Source organism: Thalassophryne amazonica, chromosome 10 (assembly GCF_902500255.1).
Source record: "Thalassophryne amazonica chromosome 10, fThaAma1.1, whole genome shotgun sequence".
In the NCBI taxonomy this organism is placed as follows: Eukaryota; Metazoa; Chordata; class Actinopteri; order Batrachoidiformes; family Batrachoididae; genus Thalassophryne; species Thalassophryne amazonica.
The window spans coordinates 5388566-5409902 of NC_047112.1; the positions used below are offsets into that span (position 1 = coordinate 5388566).

Here is a 21337-nt window from a genome sequence, read left to right on the forward strand (position 1 = left end):
TTTTTTCTTTTTCACGTGTGCGCATGTAGCGGCTGCACTCTGCATTGTGTTATGACTCCGCCCATTTGCTCCCCTCGGGACGTGAACTCACAAGATCCAGCATGGGAGTTGGACTCTAACCAGAAGGCTAAAACCCAGGGCTCTGGCCTTGTGACCAGAGAATCCTTTTGAGCTGTTGGGAGTGAGATTTACTAACTACATCTGCACAGCGACACCTGCTGGCCTCCGTTACACGCGCAAACTAATCGTCCGTGCAGATAATTTTATTAACTACACAGATGTATAATAAAACAAATGGTGACTGGTTTATAACACAATTATGACAGAGTTTGAGAGCAGGGAGAGAGAGGAACCGCAGCCAGTTTTTTTTTTCTTTTCTCTGTTTACATGTGCGCGCACGAACACAACAAATAGAGCACAGCAACTCGCTCCGTGTGTGTGAGTCATAAAACGCAGGGAAGACGAAGACAACACACTGGAAATTGTTTTTTTCCTTATTTATTCCTTTATTGGTTCATTCTACTGCTGCTTAGTTGATAAAACTTGGATAAAGTTACTTGCACCAGTGCAGTATAAAATTACGCGCACCGCTCGAATAATACATGCACAGATTAGCACATGCACGTACTATTTCGAGCCCTGACTTTAAATCTTTGTTGATCTGGGGGGTTTTTTTTTCCTACCAGAACACATCTTTCTGAGATTTTGTCACATTTTCATCCAAAAATATGGAAAATTAATGTCCAGAATTCCAGAGATGAGGAATTGTTGGGATCAGTATTTTGAGCTTCCAACTATGTTTAACTGCCTTGATCTTAAAAGTAGAGAATCATTAACATATTGATTAACAATTTATTCTGAACATCAGCAGTCTGTTTGTTTGTTTCTGGTGTCAGATTTGAAGGTCACACAAACCCTCAGACAGGTTTGGCGTCTTTCTCACACATGAGCGTGACTGCAGATTGGACAACGGCAGCACAGCCGTAACTGATGACCGGGAAAAACTGCGCCGAAGCAGGAACGCTGTGACGGACAGAATAAATAAATCCATTCGGAGTCCAATCAGAAAACTCACACAGGCGACAGCGGAGGTCATGAATTAGAAATGGAGGTGAAGTGAGGGGTGGAGAGCAGCTGCTCCATCACGGGAAAAAGAGACAGGAGCGGCACGCCAGTTTGTTGAAACCAGCCGGAAAATACAACCATTCAAACACTTCAAACCGCACAAATCAGCAGGTCCTCCCAAAATGGTTCATGACCCTTAAAAAAAAAGGTCAACCATCATAAACGTCTCACAACTCTTTTGCCCGCTGGTAGAATCTATTTATGAAGCAGCCGTATTCATGCAGTCACATCACAGCGTGTTATTGACATTCATTCGTTCATTCTCCAGCTAACAGTAGCAGGAGACCAAGCAGTTCATCCCAAACTTCCCTACCCTCAGCCAAGTCCTTTGACTCTTCCTGGGAGATACCCCAAGGCACTACCAAACCAGGTGGGAAATATAATCTCTCCAGTGTATCCGGGGTTTTCCCTGGGGCCTCGTCCCAGTAGGACATGTCTGGTAGACCTCACTCTGGAGAAGACCACAGAACATCCTCACTAGATGCCTGAACCACCTCAGCTGGCTCGTTTCGATGCCTCTTGTATCAGCGTGATGTGCGTTGGTCGCTGCTAAGTCTCAATTATATTTCTTTGTCATCAGGGTTTGAGGCCTAAATTTTAGGAATCAATGCCACATATATAACGTACATATAACTGGCAGATACATCGTATTGTTCATTTCTTCCTCTCTAATATTAGCACTGCCCTCCCCCACCCCAGCAAAAACACATCCACAAGGGTCAGGCGCTACTAACAATTTAAGCTAACAATCACTTAGAGAAACACAAATTCCACTACATGGTAAAATAAGGGACAAAATGTACAACAGGAAGGTAAGATCTCAATTAAACAATGAGTAACAGACAAACAATAAAGCTGTTTCCGGGACTGGAAGTTACTCACTGCACAGTCAAAACACTACTCCAAAGTCTTTCAAACATCAGTTTCAGACAATGTCTGCAGTTTGCAAGAAAAGTAAGACATCCCATGATGTACTGCCACCTGCTGGACTGTTCAGGAATCCATATTAAATTCTGAATTTCATGTTTAAACGGTGACTGTATGTGCAATGAGGAGTTGAACTGCTTGTTTTGCCAACTGAGTAAAAATTGGTTCATTAGTCTAATCCTGTTTGCAAACTGCCATCCTTAGATGTATTCATTTTTTAAAAAAGGCTGTAAGAACGAATCACCAAATACAACTTTTCACCTCAACTGTCCACAGCAGACAGCCTCAGTTTATAGATCAAACTGACAATCGCCGCCACTCCTCACTTCACTGGGAGGAAATAAAATTTGCAGACTGCAGTAAAATCTCTGACAGGATACAATATCGGCAAATTATTCAACGTGTTCTCATGTATATTTAAAAGATAGCTGCTGCATCAGGCTGCTCTCAGAGGTCACTGAGGTCGAGGCCCCTGTCTCAGCTTGAATAAAAACCGTCGGCACTCTGCGCGTGTCGTCGCTGCATGTTTCTTTATTTGCAGCCGCGCTCACCTTTCACAGGTCGTCTCCCATTTTAAGCAAACAGCATCATCACCACCACCAGTCATCAAGAAAGACAAAAAAAAGGTTGCTTGTGGGGGGGAGGGGTGAGACCAATTGCACCCCCTGGCTACAGGCCTGGAACCACAGAGCTTTGGCACATTTTGTGTGACTTAAAAAAAAAAAAAAAAAACCCAAACAAACAGCGATGCAGAGTGCAGCTGAACCTGTGGTCAGACACCAGCAAAAACAGACTGGTGATGTACACGGTGGACTTAAGTGATTTTCTTTACTGGTTCTAAAGTTTTTAAATAAAAGACAATTTTTTAAAATAATTATGTGATACATACATTTGAAGATGTCAAATTTCCAGAAACACAAGAATTTAATACCAAGAGTCACAAACATGCACCGGATGTTTGTGGCTAACTTGACATCAGGAGTCCTGCATGTGGTTTACGTGTAAACTGGAGTAAACGGTTTCATCACACAGACGCCACTCAGAGATTAGGCAGAGAAAAGAACAACCATGAAGTTTTCGTTTTTACCCTGACATCCAGAAACAAAGAACATTTTATGGACTCCTGAGGGTTAAAATGTTAAGGTGTGTGTGTGTGTGTGTGTGTGTGTGTGTGTGTGTGTGTGTGTGTGTGTGTGTGTGTGTGTGTGTGTGTGTGTGTGTGTATTCAAATGATGATGGCCCCATTTCAAACCAGTTCAATCATGTTTTAATCTGGTTTAAGATCAAGTTTGTGAATGTTTTTAACTGTCTTTAAACAGATAGTAAACTGAAAAGTCTGTTTCTTCTGGTTAAACAATTTTGTTCTTGCACATCACAAATGTACTCAAATTGCTTTTAAAAGCTTAAATAAATAAATTTTCAAACTGGTTTTCAACACCTCCATAACAGCAGCAAACAGGTGACACAAACTGCTTTTAACTGACTGTTCAAACTGTTTGGCAAAACCAATTTATCCACAAGATGGCAGTATTTCTTTTAAAAAAAAAGGGTTTGAAGGAAACTAAAGTTCATTGTGCTTTGAATTCTGTCATCTAGTGAGCTCAGAAAGAACAAAAAAACAAAAAACAAAACACCAAATACTTAATGAGGTGATGTTGCCATCACTACTTTCAAGGCCCACCAGGGGGCATGTCCCACACTTTGGGAATCATCTGCCTCCAGAACATGCAAAGACTTAAATGGTAAAACTCTAGTACTCAGTTTACTTCTTTAAATTTTGTGGCATTTTGGGGTTAATTTATGATTTAACTGAAGTTTTAACATATTTGTTTCTAGTTTCTGTCCAAATAATGAAAGAGAATCTGCTTACTGTGTGTAGGTGCAGAATTTGTGTTGATTTTTGGAATGGAAATGAACAGGGCTTTGTGTGGTTGTTTGTTTGTGATCTTGTGTTTTCAGACACAGAGCTGCTCTGTTGTTTCTGCTTCCCTCCCCGTCAGCGTCTCACAGCACCACCAAAAAATAAAAAAATACAGCAGCCGAGCTTCTCTTTCATGTTCCAGCCTCCGGCAGAAGCTTTCATTTATTTTTCTCTGAAAAACAAATGCAAATAATATGTTAATGTGGCTGTGTTTGATCGCAACGTTTCTGCTCTTCAGCAGCTCGTACATCAGGAGGCAAACACGCAAACGCAAACACACACACACACACAGAGAGAGAGAGAGAGAGAGAGAGAGAGAGAGAGAGTTCCAGTCCAGAGGATTATTAGAACCTTAAATATTTTTATTTTATGCATGAAGTTTTTACAGCAAAGTGAGAAAGATGACAGCACGTGTAGACAGATGGTTTTACTTTGACCTCTGACCCTGTGAAGTGAAACAGTGGTATCTGCCTGGTTAACAAAGCTACAGCATTAATTTAATTAATACAGCAGCTCTCAAACAAGTTACTGATGAAGTTTTTTTTTTTTTAAATGGCTCTACGACGACTTCAGCAGAGGAATGTTTTGTTTTTACTCTTTAAATCGTGCTTTGGGTGACTTTCCTCCCCTCAGCTGCAGACTTCTCTGCCTTTTTAAGTTTGAATAACTGAAACAGTCCTTTAGTCATGATGGACAGATTTGAGCTCTGAGATCCGAGCCGTGAGGAATGATGCCAGGTTTGTATTTGGAGAGGAAATCTTCATGGTTTTGGAACCAAGTCTGGCATTTTCAAACTGGTACTGGGCCACAGCCGTGCTGCTCTAAGCACACCGGAGCCAGTCAGGTCTCAGGAGTGGATCAGTGAAGGTCCTGACAGGTACTTGGCCTGGAAGACCAGGAGCTGTGAGCAGGTTTCACCATGAAGAACTGGAGGTCCATCTTGAGGACATTCAGCATAAAACTTGTGCCAAACCCAGTGTTGATATGAGCCAAAACCAATAAATATACAGATAAGAGCGGTTATGGTCCCGTGCCTACGTTAATGGTCTGAGCGCTTGAATCACCGTCATTTGTGCACTCAAGTGAGTTCCAGGCATAAAAAAGAGAAACATTTGGCTTTGTTATTGTTATAAGTCAAATTACTTCAGCAACCATGTAACTTAAGTAAAAATGTGTCTTTTATGATGCTGTAGCCCAAAAAGCTCAGTGGACATGGAGTCAGGCTGCCAACGTGTAGACCTGGGTTTGATTCCCACTCACACTGGGGGAGGGGATGGGGGATTCTCATCCACTTCACACTACAGAATCCAGACATAAGCACCAGAACCAGCAGGCCTCAGGACCTAGAGAGGACTTACTTCTCTCTCTCTCACAACCCCGAAGCTCAGACCAGACGTACACGTGCGATTTGTGATTCTGATCAGAAAGCCGCCCTTGCAATAAGATCTTCCACAATGGCTCCACCAATAACTGAGGTTTGCAGTAATTCTTTGACCAAAGCAACATTCCACCTTTTCAAAGTGTTCCATGCTGCTCGCGCATTGCCATGACAACGTGGCGTAATTACACCTTATTGATAATCTTCCTCAAGCAAATAAACCGGCTGCTCCCGAAAAACCTCAAAAGAAAATGAATTATTGTCAGACTATTTTCTGAAAATATTCACTTTATTCCAAAATGTTAGTATTTCAGCCTTCCCGCATTGGGGCTAATTCAAGTGTAAACAGGAAAGCACGCGGAGCACCTGGCACTTAGCGTTACCAGGCAGGATGGAGTTATTAGTGAGACAAGGTCTCTCAGGAAACCTGTGTCCATTAGTCGAGAGGTAAACACCATCTGGACGTCCACTCATGTTTTCCCCAACACACAGAGCACACGCACGCACGCGTTCACTTCACCCAGTAACACGTCAACAACACAAGGGACAAGAACAGATTTCTGTGCAATCACAGGCAGCTCGCCATGGGTTCGAATCCCAACACACAGGAAAAAACAATGTTCCTACCCACAGAAAAAGTTAAGTCCCTTCAGCTGCTCCCTTGTTTGCACTCGGGGTCACCACAGCAAATCCAAGGTGGATCTGCATGTTGAATTGGCACAGGTTTTACGCCAGATGCCCTTCCTGACGCAACTCCACATTACATGGAGCAATGTGGCAGGGGTGGGATTTGAACCCGGAACCTTCTGCACTGAAACCCATTGCTTTAACCACTTGTCCACCACCCCTGCAATGATCCTACACACAGAAACTCAATAAAATTTAGAAGCAACACAACAGCGATCAACTATATATATATATATATATCATTAGCGCCACTTATTTCAGATTTCTACTCAGGTCCATAAGTATGTGGACAGCGACTGTTTGTGGTTTTGTCTCTGTACGTCATGGCAACAAGATCAAAATAAAACAAGACCCTTTTTTTGTCGCACTGACTTTCAGCTTCAATTCAAAAGATTTATGACGTATGCACCAATGCTTCAGCAGGTAAAGCTGTGGGTTTATGAGAGTCTACATTATGACCAGACAGACAGAAAAATCCCTGCAGGTTTTGCACAAAGGTGTTTCTGAGCTTTGACCTCACGGCATGAAAGTCATACACAACACATTACTGCACAATATGAAGGTGAAAGTCAATGTCAAAGCTGAAAAAAGGACAAAAATCCACAGATCAGAAAAGTTATCACCACGACAACATTTGAAAAAGAAAAATTCTACAGTGTGAACACAAAAGGTAAGAAATAATTAGAAGAGGGATAAAAAAAAAAGCAAGAATAGTGAATAACATGAGAGCCAGAGGCGCAGGTGTTATTCCTAAATCCATAAATAAGTCAATTCAAAGCCAGAGATAGAGTTGTAAACCCTGTAATCTAAAAAACAGAGAGCGTGATCCTGCAGAAACATCCCATGCATCAAAAAACACAAAGAGAAAGAAACGGCGGCCCGGAAAGAGGAAACATTAGCACGCTCGGCCTTGAGAAATATAATAACCTGCCAGCGTTTGCTCAGCTGGAGTAACTGTACACGTTCACATTTCACCGTCTGAATCCAGGCGTCACACACCCGCTGGCGGCGTTCACAAAGGAAATGTTTCTGTCTGTCTCGTTGAATGGACAGAGACAAAAGACAAACATGTCCTGAAGCACAGAGCCCATCGACATCACATTTCACTGACCAGACCGATCCCCACACACACACACACACACACACACACACACACACACACACACACACACACACACACACACACACACACACACACACACACACACACACACAACCTCAGCTTGTGGATCAGAATTAAACACTGCTGCCATCTGCTGGTAATACCTTTAACCCAGTTTCTACACTACATCTCCTGCATTAGAGGAGATCTTCCTCGAGCAGCACATTTGTATGATTTATAAAACTTTTAAAGAAGATATCAGCTAGTTTCAGACTGGTTTTAAACAGCTGCTGATTGGAGCAGGATTAAGCAACTTGTAGCCCCAAGATTCTGCAGTCGGGGGACAAGCACTGAGCCATTTTCACCATAGTTACCAGATCCCTGTGGATCAATGTCGACCTCAGAACCAGTCAGCAGTCACAGTGAGATCATCTCTGACCAGTAATGTCACCTCTGGGACCAAAAGGTCTCCCTTGCCGAGACCTCACTCACCACAGACAGACAACAGATCCAACACCCAGTGAAGGATTGGTCACTGATGGACAGGACGACCTGGAGTTAGCAACTAGTGCTTATTTGTAGTATGTTTATCCCGACTGAACGTGGCACAGGGTGGCTATGTGCACTAAGGGGCCTTTTTCCTGTGAGACAAAACTGATTAATTGTGAAAGGTTTGTTTTCAGATGAACTAATATTGAAAGTGACTCACAGCTCGAGTCCTGAAGCAGAACATCTGAAATAAGCATTTAAATATTAAAGAGAACCTTGGTGTGAACCAGTGCAGCAGGTTCATTTAAGAAACGCCGGTTCCTTAAATGAGCAGCCAGCAGGGGGCAGAGTGGTCCACATAACATCCCTCACACTGCAGAGCAGCCTTCATGCACCCTGTGACCCACTACAGTCACATTTTATCACATCCAGAAAAATGCCAAGACAAAGGCACGCTCAGAAGCCGAGTCATCCTCAGGCTGCAGCCGCGCCTTCAGCCTGCGTCAGACTGCTGATGTCACACTCTCACTGATCAGCATCCTGCCGCTGTGCTGCTCAGAGATCTGACCAAAACAAGGGCTGCAAACTGCAGCATCAAAACAATGAAGGCAACCTCAGCTGCAACGGTCGTGTACCCCCCAGTGGGCGGGGTTTACTTTCTGAGTGCATGTTGCATGTCTTGGGGTTTTTTTGGATTCCAACCTCACTTTCAAGAAACACATTAAAAAGGTCTCAAACACAATAAAATTTAATTTACAAAATTATAAACAAATTAGACCATTCATTACAACTGCAGCAGCAAAGTCCTACCTCCACTATGATATTTTCTCATATTGAATACTGCTTCACTACATGGTCCTTCGCAAGTGTTACTGTACTAAAGCCAGTCGAATAGCTATATAAAAAAGCAATTAAGATACTTGATCGAAAGCCTCAGTCTTATCACACTTGTGAACTATTTGAGAAATATACATTTTTTACTTTTTAAAAGTTTAAAAATTTCTAAAATAATTATTAATTGTATCAGGTACTGAATGGGCTTGTACCACCACCTCTTAATGAATTTATTTAAAAAAAAGGAATAGTAAGACTAGTACTCGACAGTGCGGGGGGACTGTTTGGTACAGTTTCGACAGTCCACATTTGCACAAAAAGTGCTTTCTATCAAGGGTTGTTCGAGTTGGAATGCTCTACCAATTATAGTTAGAGAAAGCAACACGTATATTTTATTTAAGAGGGGACTTAAAAGAATGGCTCCTTGGTCAGCAAAACTGTGAACATTAGTTGAGATTTTAGATGAAGAGGAAGGATACAGAGGAGTGTGTAATTTTTTTTATGATCAGCACTTTAACATTTAGGCACTTTAGCAATAGTACTGATTTTGTGTTATTTTGTTTACTGTAGTGTTTGTCTTGTAATGTGTTATGTTGTGTCGTACTGTATTGTATTATATTGTATTCTCTGTAAGGGGTCATGTATGTTTTGTGTTGGTGGTATTTTTACCCCACGGGACTGCAGATGGAAAACAGCCTTGAGCTAAATCTGGCATATTTTCAGTAGTTGTTTTCTGTTCATTAATATGCACTGTCCCATTCAAATAAATTAATAAATGAAATGAAAGAAAATGAAATGTTTGTGACAGAGAGAAACTTTGTGTCTTTCAGACAGGGAGTCCTCATACTGTGCGAGGACACCGGAACAAAGCAGGACTATAAAGAACCCTTCACCAGTTGCACTTTGTGGTACTGACCAGTCCGGTGAGTGATGGAGCAGACTGTCCCAGGGTGTGGCTCCTCATTCGGACCAGGTTATTGACGTCGTCTTCTGTGGACACGCCCCCAATGGCGCCAGGCACCTGGGAGGCTAGCTGACTGACACCAGTGTGCAGACTGCTGGAGAGAGGAAGCAGCTGCTTACCTGTAGACAACAATATGGTCACGTTTCACTTCCCACTGGAAACTAAATAAAAGAAAAAAATAAGTTTTCTTGGGAATTAGGAATTAGGGAATTGGTTTTCTGACCATTCAAAGACTGAATACATCAAAACACTGGTGGGTTTTTTGTTCTTTCTTTCCTGATATTGATCTCGTAATTATGAGATATTTTCTTACAATTAACAGATTGTCATAATTATGAGCTCAAGTGTCCAATTTTTTTTTTTTTTTTTTTTTTGCTTGTTTGTTTTTGTGAATATGTTGTGCGTCTGTAGCAAACAGCTCAGTTCACATTTACACTGAAAAAGACTCTAAACACACCTGCTGACTCATTTGCTTAAAACGTATACTGGCTAATCTCCTGATTTATTAGTAAGTAAGTCCCTTCGGCTGCCTCCTTCTTTGCACTCGGGGTCGCAATAGCAAATCCAAGGTGGATCTGCATGTTGAATTGGCACAGGTTTTACGCCGGATACCCTTCCTGACTCTCCACATTATATGGAGAAATGTGGCAGGGGTGGGATTTGAAACCAGAGCCTTCTGAACTGAAACCAAGCACATTAACCACTTGGCCACCACCCCTGCTTATTCTCCTGATTTATTAAATCAAATCAATTTTATTTATATAGCACCAAATCACAACAAACAGTTGCCCCAAGGCGCTTTATATTGTAAGGCAAGGCCATACAATAATTACGGAAAAACCCCAACGGTCAAAACGACCCCCTGTGAGCAAGCACTTGGCGACAGCAGGAAGGAAAAACTCCCTTTTAACAGGAAGAAATCTCCAGCAGAACCAGGCTCAGGGAGGGGCAGTCTTCTGCTGGGACTGGTTGGGGCTGAGGGAGAGAACCAGGAAAAAGATGCTGTGGAGGGGAGCAGAGATCAATCACTAATGATTAAATGCAGAGTGGTGCATACAGAGCAAAAAGAGAAAGAAACACTCAATGCATCATGGGAAACCCCCAGCAGTCTAAGTCTATAGCAGCATAACTAAGGGATGGTGCAGAGTCACCTGATCCAGCCCTAACTATAAGCTTTAGCAAAAAGGAAAGTTTTAAGCCTAATCTTAAAAGTAGAGAGGGTGTCTGTCTCCCTGATCTGAATTGGGAGCTGGTTCCAGAGGAGAGGAGCCTGAAAGCTGAAGGCTCTGCCTCCCATTCTACTCTTACAAACCCTAGGAACTACAAGTAAGCCTGCAGTCTGAGAGCGAAGCGCTCTATTGGGGTGATATGGTACTATGAGGTTCCTATGATAAGATGGGACCTGATTATTCAAAACCTTATAAGTAAGAAGAAGAATTTTAAATTCTATTCTAGAATTAACAGGAAGCCAATGAAGAGAGGCCAATATGGGTGAGATATGCTCTCTCCTTCTAGTCCCTGTCAGTACTCTAGCTGCAGCATTTTGAATTAACTGAAGGCTTTTCAGGGAACTTTTAGGACAACCTGATAATAATGAATTACAATAGTTCAGCCTAGAGGAAATAAATGCATGAATTAGTTTTTCAGCATCACTCTGAGACAAGACCTTTCTGATTTTAGAGATATTGCGCAAATGCAAAAAAGCAGTCCTACATATTTGTTTAATATGCGCATTGAATGACATATCCTGATCAAAAATGACTCCAAGATTTCTCACAGTATTACTAGAGGTCAGGGTAATGCCATCCAGAGTAAGGATCTGGTTAGACACCATGTTTCTAAGATTTGTGGGGCCAAGTACAATAACTTCAGTTTTATCTGAGTTTAAAAGCAGGAAATTAGAGGTCATCCATGTCTTTATGTCTAAGACAATCCTGCAGTTTAACTAATTGGTGTGTGTCCTCTGGCTTCATGGATAGATAAAGCTGGGTATCATCTGCGTAACAATGAAAATTTAAGCAATGCTGTCTAATAATACTGCCTAAGGGAAGCATGTATAAAGTGAATAAAATTGGTCCTAGCACAGAACCTTGTGGAACTCCATAATTAACCTTAGTCTGTGAAGAAGATTCCCCATTTACATGATCAAATTGTAATCTATTAGATAAATATGATTCAAACCACTGCAGCGCAGTGCCTTTAATACCTATGGCATGCTCTAATCTCTAATACAATTTTATGGTCAACAGTATCAAAAGCAGCACTGAGGTCTAACAGAACAAGCACAGAGATGAGTCCACTGTCTGAGGCCATAAGAAGATCATTTGTAACCTTCACTAATGCTGTTTCTGTACTATGATGGATTCTAAAACCTGACTTGAAACTCTTCAAATAGACCATTCCTCTGCAGATGATCAGTTAGTTGTTTTACAACTACCCTTTCAAGAATTTTTGAGAGAAAAGGAAGGTTGGAGATTGGCCTATAATTAGCTAAGATAGCTGGGTCAAGTGATGGCTTTTTAAGTAATGGTTTAATTACTGCCACCTTAAAAGCCTGTGGTACATAGCCAACTAATAAAGACAGACTGATCATATTTAAGATCGAAGCATTAATTAATGGTAGGGCTTCCTTGAGCAGCCTGGTAGGAATGGGGTCTAATAGACATGTTGATGGTTTGGAGGAAGTAACTAATGAAAATAACTGACAGAACAATCGGAGAGAAAGAGTCTAACCAAATACTGGCTGTTACTGGTGGTTGGCTCTCACTGCGGTATTGTATCACTTCCTGTTCCGGAGCACAGCGGTGTTTTTCTGTATCTGTTAGCTGTTTAATCTGCGCAGTTAGATTGATCTAGTTATCTAGATTACGATTTGTTTCCCAGTGTAATCTTTACGTGCCTTAACTAAAGCACTCCTTCTGCTGAATCACCTCTAAATTATTTACACATTATTCACTTTGCGTGTTTTTAGGAATCCGCTAGCTTAGCGTAGCTACTAGCTCTTAGCCGATTTAGCATGGCGGCTTCTCCTGTCTCTCCCGCACTTTTCTGCTCTGGGTGTGAAATGTTTAGTTATTCCTCGGCCTCCTTTAGCAGTAATGGTACTTGAAATAAGTGTAGCTTATTCGTAGCTTTGGAGGCGAGGCTGGGCGAATTGGAGACTCGGCTCCGCACCGTGGAAAATTCTACAGCTAGCAAGGCCCCTGTAGTCGGTGCGGACCAAGGTAGCTTAGCCGCCGTTAGTTCCCGCCTGGCAGATCCCGAGCAGCCGGGAAAGCAGGCTGACTGGGTGACTGTGAGGAGGAAGCGTAGCCCTAAACAGAAGCCCCGTGTACACCGCCAACCCGTTCACATCTCTAACCGTTTTTTCCCACTCGACGACACACCCGCCGAGGATCAAACTCTGGTTATTGGCGACTCTGTTTTGAGAAATGTGAAGTTAGCGACACCAGCAACCATAGTCAATTGTCTTCCGGGGGGCCAGAGCAGGCGACATTGAAGGAAATTTGAAACTGCTGGCTAAGGCTAAGCGTAAATTTGGTAAGATTGTAATTCACGTCGGCAGTAATGACACCCGGTTACGCCAATCGGAGGTCACTAAAATTAACATTAAATCGGTGTGTAACTTTGCAAAAACAATGTCGGACTCTGTAGTTTTCTCTGGGCCCCTCCCCAATCGGACCGGGAGTGACATGTTTAGCCGCATGTTCTCCTTGAATTGCTGGCTGTCTGAGTGGTGTCCAAAAATGAGGTGGGCTTCATAGATAATTGGCAAAGCTTCTGGGGAAAACCTGGTCTTGTTAGGAGAGACGGCATCCATCCCACTTTGGATGGAGCAGCTCTCATTTCTAGAAATCTGGCCAATTTTCTTAAATCCTCCAAACCGTGACTATCCAGGGTTGGGACCAGGAAGCAGAGTTGTAGTCTTACACACCTCTCTGCAGCTTCTCTCCCCCTGCCATCCCCTCATTACCCCATCCCCGTAGAGACGGTGCCTGCTCCCAGACTACCAATAACCAGCAAAAATCTATTTAAGCATAAAAATTCAAAAAGAAAAAATAATATAGCACCTTCAACTGCACCACAGACTAAAACAGTTAAATGTGGTCTATTAAACATTAGGTCTCTCTCTTCTAAGTCCCTGTTGGTAAATGATATAATAATTGATCAACATATTGATTTATTCTGCCTAACAGAAACCTGGTGACAGCAGGATGAATATGTTAGTTTAAATGAGTCAACACCCCCGAGTCACACTAACTGTCAGAATGCTCGTAGCACGGGCCGGGGTGGAGGATTAGCAGCAATCTTCCATTCCAGCTTATTAATTAATCCAAAACCCAGACAGAGCTTTAATTCATTTGAAGGCTTGTCTCTTAGTCTTGTCCATCCAAATTGGAAGTCCCAAAAACCAGTTTTATTTGTTATTATCTATCGTCCACCTGGTCGTTACTGTGAGTTTCTCTGTGAATTTTCAGACCTTTTGTCTGACTTAGTGCTTAGCTCAGATAAGATAATTATAGTGGGCGATTTTAACATCCACACAGATGCTGAGAATGACAGCCTCAACACTGCATTTAATCTATTATTAGACTCTATTGGCTTTGCTCAAAAAGTAAATGAGTCCACCCACCACTTAATCATATCTTAGATCTTGTTCTGACTTATGGTATGGAAATAGAAGACTTAACAGTATTCCCTGATAACTCCCTTCTGTCTGATCATTTCTTAATAACATTTACATTTACTCTGATGGACTACCCAGCAGTGGGGAATAAGTTTCATTACACTAGAAGTCTTTCAGAAAGCGCTGTAACTAGGTTTAAGGATATGATTCCTTCTTTATGTTCTCTAATGCCATATACCAACACAGTGCAGAGTAGCTACCTAAACTCTGTAAGGGAGATAGAGTATCTCGTCAATAGTTTTACATCCTCATTGAAGACAACTTTGGATGCTGTAGCTCCTCTGAAAAAGAGAGCTTTAAATCAGAAGTGCCTGACTCCGTGGTATAACTCACAAACTCGTAGCTTAAAGCAGATAACCCGTAAGTTGGAGAGGAAATGGCGTCTCACTAATTTAGAAGATCTTCACTTAGCCTGGAAAAAGAGTCTGTTGCTCTATAAAAAAGCCCTTCGTAAAGCTAGGACATCTTTCTACTCATCACTAATTGAAGAAAATAAGAACAACCCCAGGTTTCTTTTCAGCACTGTAGCCAGGCTGACAAAGAGTCAGAGCTCTATTGAGCTGAGTATTCCATTAACTTTAACTAGTAATGACTTCATGACTTTCTTTGCTAACAAAATTTTAACTATTAGAGAAAAAATTACTCATAACCATCCCAAAGACGTATCGATATCTTTGGCTGCTTTCAGTGATGCCGGTATTTGGTTAGACTCTTTCTCTCCGATTGTTCTGTCTGAGTTATTCTCATTAGTTACTTCATCCAAACCATCAACATGTTTATTAGACCCCATTCCTACCAGGCTGCTCAAGGAAGCCCTACCATTATTTAATGCTTCGATCTTAAATATGATCAATCTATCTTTGTTAGTTGGCTATGTACCACAGGCTTTTAAGGTGGCAGTAATTAAACCATTACTTAAAAAGCCATCACTTGACCCAGCTATCTTAGCTAATTATAGGCCAATCTCCAACCTTCCTTTTCTCTCAAAAATTCTTGAAAGGGTAGTTGTAAAACAGCTAACTGATCATCTGCAGAGGAATGGTCTATTTGAAGAGTTTCAGTCAGGTTTTAGAATTCATCATACTACAGAAACAGCATTAGTGAAGGTTACAAATGATCTTCTTATGGCCTCGGACAGTGGACTCATCTCTGTGCTTGTTCTGTTAGACCTCAGTGCTGCTTTTGATACTGTTGACCATAAAATTTTATTACAGAGATTAGAGCATGCCATAGGTATTAAAGGCACTGCGCTGCGGTGGTTTGAATCATATTTGTCTAATAGATTACAATTTGTTCATGTAAATGGGGAATCTTCTTCACAGACTAAAGTTAATTATGGAGTTCCACAAGGTTCTGTGCTAGGACCAATTTTATTTACTTTATACATGCTTCCCTTAGACAGTATTATTAGACGGTATTGCTTAAATTTTCATTGTTACGCAGATGATACCCAGCTTTATCTATCCATGAAGCCAGAGGACACACACCAATTAGCTAAACTGCAGGATTGTCTTACAGACATAAAGACATGGATGACCTCTAATTTCCTGATTTTAAACTCAGATAAAACTGAAGTTATTGTACTTGGCCCCACAAATCTTAGAAACATGGTGTCTAACCAGATCCTTACTCTGGATGGCATTACCCTGACCTCTAGTAATACTGTGAGAAATCTTGGAGTCATTTTTGATCAGGATATGTCATTCAAAGCGCATATTAAACAAATATGTAGGACTGCTTTTTTGCATTTACGCAATATCTCTAAAATCAGAAAGGTCTTGTCTCAGAGTGATGCTGAAAAACTAATTCATGCATTTATTTCCTCTAGGCTGGACTATTGTAATTCATTATTATCAGGTTGTCCTAAAAGTTCCCTAAAAAGCCTTCAGTTAATTCAAAATGCTGCAGCTAGAGTACTGACGGGGACTAGAAGGAGAGAGCATATCTCACCCATATTGGCCTCTCTTCATTGGCTTCCTGTTAATTCTAGAATAGAATTTAAAATTCTTCTTCTTACTTATAAGGTTTTGAATAATCAGGTCCCATCTTATCTTAGGGACCTCGTAGTACCATATCACCCCAATAGAGCGCTTCGCTCTCAGACTGCAGGCTTACTTGTAGTTCCTAGGGTTTGTAAGAGTAGAATGGGAGGCAGAGCCTTCAGCTTTCAGGCTCCTCTCCTGTGGAACCAGCTCCCAATTCAGATCAGGGAGACAGACACCCTCTCTACTTTTAAGATTACGCTTAAAACTTTCCTTTTTGCTAAAGCTTATAGTTAGGGCTGGATCAGGTGACCCTGAACCATCCCTTAGTTATGCTGCTATAGACGTAGACTGCTGGGGGGTTCCCATGATGCACTGTTTCTTTCTCTTTTTGCTCTGTATGCACCACTCTGCATTTAATCATTAGTGATCGATCTCTGCTCCCCTCCACAGCATGTCTTTTTCTTGGTTCTCTCCCTCAGCCCCAACCAGTCCCAGCAGAAGACTGCCCCTCCCTGAGCCTGGTTCTGCTGGAGGTTTCTTCCTGTTAAAAGGGAGTTTTTCCTTCCCACTGTAGCCAAGTGCTTGCTCACAGGGGGTCGTTTTGACCGTTGGGGTTTTACATAATTGTTGTATGGCCTTGTCTTACAATATAAGGCGCCTTGGGGCAACTGTTTGTTGTGATTTGGCGCTATATAAAAAAATTGATTGAATTGATTGATTGATTGTTATATGGCTGGGGGGGGCCTGGCTGCCGGTTTGTTTCTGTTTTTTGGTTTTCCTCCCAGGTGGCGTGCATTTGGGACTGAGTGGCTGTGTTGCTGAGGCTGTCAGGACCTCACCCTGATCACCTGCGACTCGTCAGGACTCACAGCTGTGGTGCATCTGGATGGATTGGAACATGTTGGCATTTAAGACTGGAGTGCACAGTGTGTATTTGCCAGAGACTCGACCTTGTGACCAGACGGGTGAGATCGTCGTCTCGGGAGCCATCTCATCAACAGCGGATGCTGAGAACGTCCAGGTTTGATGCACAGTCTGTGAAAGAGGAGGGGGTGAGGTCTCACGCTCGTCAGCACACTTCCTGAGGTACGTTAAATTTTGTGACTAACAGTTATACAGTCAGTAAATGTGGTGTCCCTCACACCTTATTGTATTGAGCTGTTTGTTAGTCATGTATCAGCTTCCACTGCGGTGGAGTTTTGTGAACTGGATGTTCCATGCCTGCAGGTTTGGAAGCTGATCAGTAATCAAGCCAGGAAGTGTTTGCTGTTTGTACACCTTTAAGTGTTCTGTGTGTAGAGTGTGGACTCGCATAATGGTTCCTTCTTTCACAGACTCGGTTGTTGCGGCCACCTGGGGGGGTGTCGGCGGGGTCCTTGGGTCCGAAACAGCTTCTGGCTCCGGACCGTTAGCGCTGCTGGGAGCGCACCACGCCAGGCCGCACCTTTTTGTTATTATATTTTCACTGTTATGTATTAAATTCAGTTAGCCTTTGTACCGTGCTCTGCTTATTTCATACTGGGTCCTTCAAACGCTGGTCGGTTCTCCGAGCTGCGTCCGACACATAACGCTGGCATCACTGAAAGCAGCCAAAGAGAACGATATGTCTTTGGGATGGTTATAAGTAATTTTTTCTCTAATAGTTAAAATTTTATTAGCAAAGAAAGTCATGAAGTCATTACTAGTTAAAGTTAAAGGAATACTCGGCTCAATAGAGCTCTGACTCTTTGTCAGCCTGGTTACAGTGCTGAAAAGAAACCTGGGGTTGTTCTTATTTTCTTCAATTAGTGATGAGTAGTAAGATGTCCTAGCTTTACGGAGGGCTTTTTTATAGAGCAAGACTCTTTTTCCAGGCTAAGTGAAGATCTTCTAAATTAGCGAGACGCCATTTCCTCTCCAACTTACGGGTTATCTGCTTTAAGCTGCAAGTTTGTGAGTTATACCATGGAGTCAGGCACTTCTGATTTAAGGCTCTCTTTTTCAGAGGAGCTACAGCATCCAAAGTTGTCCTCCATGAGGATATAAAACTATTGACGAGATAATCTATCGCACTCACAGAGTTTAGGTAGCTACTCTGCACTGTGTTGGTATATGGCATTAGAGAACATAAAGAAGGAATCATATCCTTAAACCTAGTTACAGCGCTTTCTGAAAGACTTCTACTGTAATGAAACTTATTCCCCACTGCTGGGTAAATGTAAATGTTATTAAGAAATGATCAGACAGAAGGGAGTTTTCAGGGAATACTGTTAAGTCTTCAATTTCCATACCATAAATCAGAACAAGATCTAAGATATGATTAAAGTGGTGGGTGGACTCATTTACATTTTGAGCAAAGCCAATTGAGTCTAATAATAGATTAAATGCAGTGTTGAGGCTGTCATTCTCAGTATCTGTGTGGATGTTAAAATCGCCCACTATAATTATCTTATCTGAGCTAAGCACTAAGTCAGACAAAAGTTCTGAAAATTCACAGAGAAACTCACAGTAACGACCAGGTGGACGATAGATAACAAATAAAACTGGTTTTTGGGACTTCCAATTTGGATGGACAAGACTAAGAGACAAGCTTTCAAATGAATTAAAGCTCTGTCTGGGTTTTTGATTAATTAATAAGCTGGAATGGAAGATTGCTGCTAATCCTCCCCCTCGGCCCGTGCTACGAGCATTCTGGCAGTTAGTGTGACTCGGGGGTGTTGACTCATTTAAACTAACATATTCATCCTGCTGTAACCAGGTTTCTGTAAGGCAGAATAAATCAATATGTTGATCAATTATTATATCATTTACTAACAGGGACTTAGAAGAGAGAGACCTAATGTTTAACAGACCACATTTAACTGTTTTAGTCTGTGGTGCAGTTGAAGGTGCTATATTATTTTTTCTTTTTGAATTTTTATGCTTAAATAGATTTTTGCTGGTTATTGGTGGTCTGGGAGCAGGCACCGTCTCTACGGGGATGGGGTAATGAGGGGATGGCAGGGGAAGAGAAGCTGCAGAGAGGTGTGTAAGACTACAACTCTGCTTCCTGGTCCCAACCCTGGAAAGTCACGGTTTGGAGGCTCTAAGAAAATTGGCCAGATTTCTAGAAATGAGAGCTGCTCCATCCAAAGTGGGATGGATGCCGTCTCTCCTAACAAGACCAGGTTTTCCCCAGAAGCTTTGCCAATTATCTATGAAGCCCACCTCATTTTTTGTACACCACTCAGACAGACAGCAATTCAGGGAGAACATGCGGCTAAACATGTCACTCCCAGTCCGATTGGGGAGGGGCCCAGAGAAAACTACAGAGTCCGACATTGTTTTTGCAAAGTTACACAGCGATTCAATGTTAATTTTAGTGACCTCCGATTGGCGTAACCGGGTGTCATTACTGCCGACGTGAATTACAATCTTACCAAATTTACGCTTAGCCTTAGCCAGCAGTTTCAAATTTCCTTCAATGTCGCCTGCTCTGGCCCCCGGAAGACAACTGACTATGGTTGCTGGTGTCGCTAACTTCACATTTCTCAAAACAGAGTCGCCAATAACCAGAGTTTGTTCCTCGGCGGGTGTGTCGCCGAGTGGGGAAAAACGGTTAGAAATGTGAACAGGTTGGCGGTGTACACGGGGCTTCTGTTTAGGGCTACGCTTCCTCCTCACAGTCACCCAGTCGGCCTGCTTTCCCGGCTGCTCGGGATCTGCCGGAGGGGAACTAACGGGGGCTAAACTACCTTGGTCTGCACCGACTACAGGGGCCCGGCTAGCTGTAGGATTTTCCACGGTGCGGAGCCGAGTCTCCAATTCGCCCAGCCTGGCCTCCAAAGCTACGAATAAGCTACACTTATTACAAGTACGATTACTGCTAAAGGAGGCCGAGGAATAACTAAACATTTCACACCCAGAGCAGAAAAGTGCGTGAGAGACAGGAGAAGCCGCCATGCTAAACCGGCTAAGAGCTAGCAGCTGCGCTAAGCTAGCGGATTCCTAAAAACACACAAAGTGAATAATGTGTAAATAATTTAGAGATGATTCAGCAGAGGGAGTGCTTTAGTTAAGGCATGTGAAGATTACACTGTGAAACAAATCGTTATCTAGTTAACTAGATCAATCTAACTGCGCAGATTAAACAGCTAACAGATACAGCAAAACACCGCTGTGCTCCGGAACAGGAAGTGATACAATACCGCAGTGAGAGCCAACCACCAGTAGAGGCCCATAGAGGATATTATCTATTTGTTTTCATTATTTATTATATGGATTAATTTCAGAACAAACTGTTTAATTGTTTTTTGAATAAAATTATAAGATGAGTCATCCTCAGGCTGCAGCCGCACCTTCAGCCGGCGTTGGACTGCTGATGTCACACTCGCACTGATCAGCATCCTGCCGCTGTGCTGCTCAGACATCTGACCAAAACTGCAAAACGCAGCATCAGAACAATGAAGGGAACGTCAGGTGCAAAGTGAGCGAGGGCTACTTTCTGGGTGCATGATGCGCCTCTCCGGGAACCATCACCTTATCGTGGTGGAGAAGTTTGTGTGTCCCTATGAACCCGAGAGCTGTGTTGTCTGGAGCCTTCGTGTCCCTGGTAGAGTCTCTCATGGCAAACTGGTCTCAGGCGAGGGGCCGGACTAAGAATGGTTCAGATTAGATAGAACTGTACTAATCCCTTGGGAAGACTCCCTCAGGAAAACTGAGGTTCCAGCAGCATTGTATAGCAGCACACAGGGTAAGAAGCACACAGAGTATCAAAAGTATAATTAAAAAACAATTTGCAAAATGTAAATACAAATATAAATACCAAAAAATAAAGACCTCATGAAAAAATAAGGCAGAGAGAATGTGAGCTGGTCCGGAGGAAGCCCAGGGGCCCCCGTCTGCAGCCAGGTCTGGATGGAGGGCCCGTCAGCGAGCACCTGGTGACTGGGTTTGCCACAAAGTCCAGCCAGGCTCAGCCTGAAAAGGCAATGTGGACTTTCCATCTCCATTTGGGCTCACAACCTGCAGGGGGAACCACTGAGGGTGGGTGCTCTGCCCAGTGGGTGGCAGTGAAAGTCAAGGGTCTCAACGGACACTACGTGGCAGGGGCTAGCTCTGGGGACGTGGAACATCACCTCACTGTGGTGATGTTCCTCAGTAAATTCTGAGGTTATTTCTTGTCTGACGTGATAAAAAGCCAACCAGTTACTGTATGTGGTCTGTGTACCTGGGATTTTTTGTGGTCCTCTCCTGGACCGCAGCCCTAAGGTTAAGAAC

At 42.6% G+C, this 21337-nt stretch overlaps 1 protein-coding gene across 3 annotated transcripts in view; it reads right to left on the reverse strand.

The window, feature by feature from the left end:
* mast2 (microtubule associated serine/threonine kinase 2) overlaps window positions 1–21337 on the reverse strand; it is a 240637-nt gene that overhangs the window by 168166 nt on the left and 51134 nt on the right. For all 3 annotated transcript variants that reach the window (XM_034179342.1, XM_034179341.1, XM_034179340.1), the window contains exon 3: window positions 9380–9546. In XM_034179342.1, coding sequence (XP_034035233.1) covers window positions 9380–9546 — 167 coding nt within the window. The remainder of the gene's footprint in view (window positions 1–9379; window positions 9547–21337) is intronic.